The sequence below is a fragment of the Musca vetustissima genome, unplaced genomic scaffold (genome assembly GCF_032173495.1).
Source record: "Musca vetustissima isolate MV318-11 ecotype Yass unplaced genomic scaffold, APGP_CSIRO_Mvet_v1 utg13924, whole genome shotgun sequence".
Taxonomy (NCBI): Eukaryota; Metazoa; Arthropoda; class Insecta; order Diptera; family Muscidae; genus Musca; species Musca vetustissima.
The window spans coordinates 120969-124480 of record NW_026874053.1 but is presented as its reverse complement, the minus strand read 5'-3'; the positions used below and the strand labels follow the sequence as shown (position 1 = coordinate 124480).

At 34.9% G+C, this 3512-nt stretch overlaps 1 protein-coding gene across 1 annotated transcript; it reads left to right on the top strand.

Moving 5' to 3' along the window:
- The first annotated feature begins 2732 nt into the window (after positions 1–2732).
- On the top strand, positions 2733–3262 carry LOC133330499 (multifunctional methyltransferase subunit TRM112-like protein). Its single transcript, XM_061538939.1, has 3 exons — positions 2733–2816; positions 2887–2988; positions 3068–3262. The coding sequence occupies exons 1-3, from the start codon at positions 2739–2741 to the stop codon at positions 3260–3262; spliced, it is 375 nt and encodes a 124-aa protein (XP_061394923.1). The 5' UTR covers positions 2733–2738.
- Positions 3263–3512: the final 250 nt, after the last annotated feature.

Sequence of the window (3512 nt, the reverse complement as noted above, 5' to 3'; positions counted from 1 at the left end):
TTTTAATTTTGTTCTATCAAATGTGGGAAGCTGCTGTGGGCGTGAATTGTTTAAAAAATTTTACGAATTCTTTATAATTTTTTATGAAAATAACAACGGATTGCCAATGGAAATGCACTACAGAAATTAGAAATATACTGAATTAGAAGAAGAAGAGCCGACACTCACTTTGCATTGTTGACACTGTCACAGTTGTGTTATGTACAGTACCGTGATGTACTCGGCCGTTTTTACACTAAATTATCAATGTAGAGATGACGCTGTTGTATGAAACGGGAGAATTGATTTAAACAACGTTTATATGAAGTTGTTTTAAATGAAACTGTCAATGTAAAGAACGCGTTTAAATGGTAAACACAACTCCAGAGCATGCAAGAATCTATTACAGGGTTTTTAGAAATATAGGGGTTAACCTCATTAAAAACAAATGTTTTTTTAATAGTTTTTCAATTGTCTCGATAGGCTTAGCCGTAGTACGCCAGCTCTCGTAGGCGTAGTCGTTTTTAGTCGGTATTATGTAAATGCTGCGACTATCCCTAAATTTTGTAATAGACTTTTCCTTTACTCTGTTACAAAACCAAAGCAAAATTTGTACTTTTGAACCATTTTATACCCCTTTTATATGGCTTATAAATACGAATAAAGTTTGATACGGCAAAAATGTGCCTCATCTAAATACTGTTTTTAGATCCCATGTCTCTTTGGACCAAATCCGTTTCAGACATTTTGAAGTTGATTTATAAATGTCTGCCTGTCTGTCAGGCTGCTACATACGATAACTCTCGAAGGGGGTAACCGATTTCATCCAAACTTTGGAATCGTAATATTTTTTAAAAACTTTGTTTTAGTTCCAAAATTTGGGATATCAGTCCATTACTTGTGGTATGATCAAATAATGCTAAAAATATGCTAACGGATTATCTGATTTGAACGAAACTTTGCATAACCTATTATATTAAACGATCCTAGAACAAATCCGAAGATGAGATCCCACAATGGTTCAAAATTTTCAACTTGATCCAAACTAACATTTTTTTCCAACATTAAGTAAGTTGGAAGAATGAGGAAATTGTCTCTCTCCCTCTGGAGAGAGAATGTTCTGTATATTGTTGAAAGATGGGACTTAGCGGTCCATTCCTTCTAGTACTTCCCCTATAAAGGGTCACGATTTTGAAAACATGTAAATCGTATATGGAGCGAACGGAATATCCAATTTCATCACATTTTCTATTTAACTTACATAGCTCACGCTTGAATATGGGACCCGTTGGTCCACTCATTCTGGCTGTTACCGCACAAAGTGTTAACATTTTGAAAAATTGTTAATCCAATATCAAGATAATGGAATGTCTGATTTGATCCAAACTTTGCAAAATATAATATTTTTCCAAATCTGCATTAAATTCTAAGATGCGGTCTATAGGCAACCTCATCTAGAAATTCTCCAAATAGGGTCAACACTTTCAAAAAACATATACCTTATATAAAGCCAATAATAAAAAGCTGCGTTTTACTCCGTATATATCTGTCGACAACACCGACTGTCAATTAGTATACTCTTCACACACAGGCATAAAAAAACGAGATAGACCCATGGTTCCTTTTGAGAATATGCATAGAATCACCTTCTGAGTGGATTTATGCATGCCCCTCCATCCGTCCGTATGTTATTTTAAATTGTAAACGAAGTACAGGTCGCATTTATAATCCGATTTGGATGAAATTTGGCACTTCTTACTTACTTGGCCCAAGAACAAACCCTATTGAAATTGGAGAACATCGGTTCAGATTTAGATACAGCTCCCATATATACTTTCGTCGGATTTAAGGAAAATGGTGCACCACAGTACCTATATTCTCTTTCGATTTGCACGAAATTTGGAATAGCTTACTAAATTAGGTCTAGATTGATGTGTGTTATTTTCTTCCGATTTTATGTAAATAGTGCACAAAAGTCCCTTTATATCCTTCGATTTGCACGTAATTTGGCATAGCGTACTGAATTAGGTCTAGAATGATATGTGCTATGTTTTGTGAAAATCGGTTCAGATTTAGATAAATCTCCCATATATATTTTCTTCCAATTTAAGTTAAATGGTGCACCAAAGTACCTATATATCCTTCGATTTACATGAAACTCGTCATAGTATACTAAATTAAGTCTAGAACAATTTGTGTTAAATTTCTTGAAAATCGGGTCAGATTTAGATATTGCTCCCATATACATTTTGGTCCGATTTTAGGTAAATAGTGCACTAAAGTATGTTTATAGCCTTCGATTCGCACGAAATTTGGCATAGAGAATTGAATTAAATCTAGAATGATATATGCTAAGTTTTGTGAAAATCCGTTCAGATTTAGATATAGCTCCCATTGCTTCCATCGAGGGAACATTATCAGCATATTTTTAGGATATATATGTAGAATATACCCCAAGTTGTGAAGGTATCATATAGTCGGCCCAGTTCGACTTTACTACTTTCCTTTCTGGTTTAAGTTGTTTGAACATAGTTCACAACGGTAATAATAGTAATTAATAGTTTTCCGCACCCTGATAACAACCAACATAACGCCATCTATTGGATTTCATTTTAACACAGTACCAAACAATTCATTGTGTACAGTACTTAGCGGTGCAACACTGTGCCGTCTCGTTTTGTTTACCAAAAATTGTATTTATTGACAAAAACGTGCTCCTTTTGTTGGCCGCTGGCAAATTTTAATTCTTTTAAGTAAAAATGAAACTAAGCACCTACAATTTCCTCACCTCCAAGGCCATAAAGGGTGTTAAAGTTGGCTATCCCTTGAAATTGACGGTAATTATTAAAAATACCAACGATTTTTTTACTCTAAAACAATTCACCTGATGTTCTCTCCCACCCACAGATCACCAAAAAGGATGTTGTGGAAACGGAATTCAATCCGAATTTCATTGAACGGCTATTGCCAAAATTAGATTGGAATACGGTGTATTTGGCGGCGCAAACTGTAAGTTGTGGAGGTCAATGAAGTACCTTCCATGAACGTTTAATAATTCCATTCCATTGTTGTTGCCTTTTTTTGCCAGGTTGAATTAGCCGATAGCATACCCGCGGAACAGCCAGCCGCAGTTGCTGACAATGAAGAGCTGCTGCAGCGTCTACATCATCTCTTATTGGAAATTGATGTTTTAGAAGGCCAGTTGGAATGTCCAGAAACCGGTCGTGTCTTTCCCATAACAGACGGCATACCCAATATGCTATTGAACGAGGATGAAGTTTAATTTGTAAATACTCTGCTGCAAAGTATCTTAATTTAATTTGTAGAAAAGAAATTTGTTACATTTTAATTACATACATTTAAGTTTTAGCCTATAAATATAGTGAATCACCATAAAAAGGACATTAAACGAAATTTTTATGGACTTCTTTGATGATAAAGTGAAAGGATAAACAAATAGAAGAAAATGGTTGAATGATGTCATCGCCAGTATATACCATAAAAGGGAGAGAAGGACAATGTTTAACATTTAC

Coding starts and splice junctions, on each gene's coding strand:
- LOC133330499 (XM_061538939.1), top strand. CDS start 2,739: ATGAAACTAAGCACCTACAATTTCCTCACCTCCAAGGCCATAAAGGGT. Junction 2,817..2,886: donor GCTATCCCTTGAAATTGACG/GTAATTATTAAA, acceptor TCCCACCCACAG/ATCACCAAAAAGGATGTTGT. Junction 2,989..3,067: donor TGTATTTGGCGGCGCAAACT/GTAAGTTGTGGA, acceptor TTTTTTTGCCAG/GTTGAATTAGCCGATAGCAT.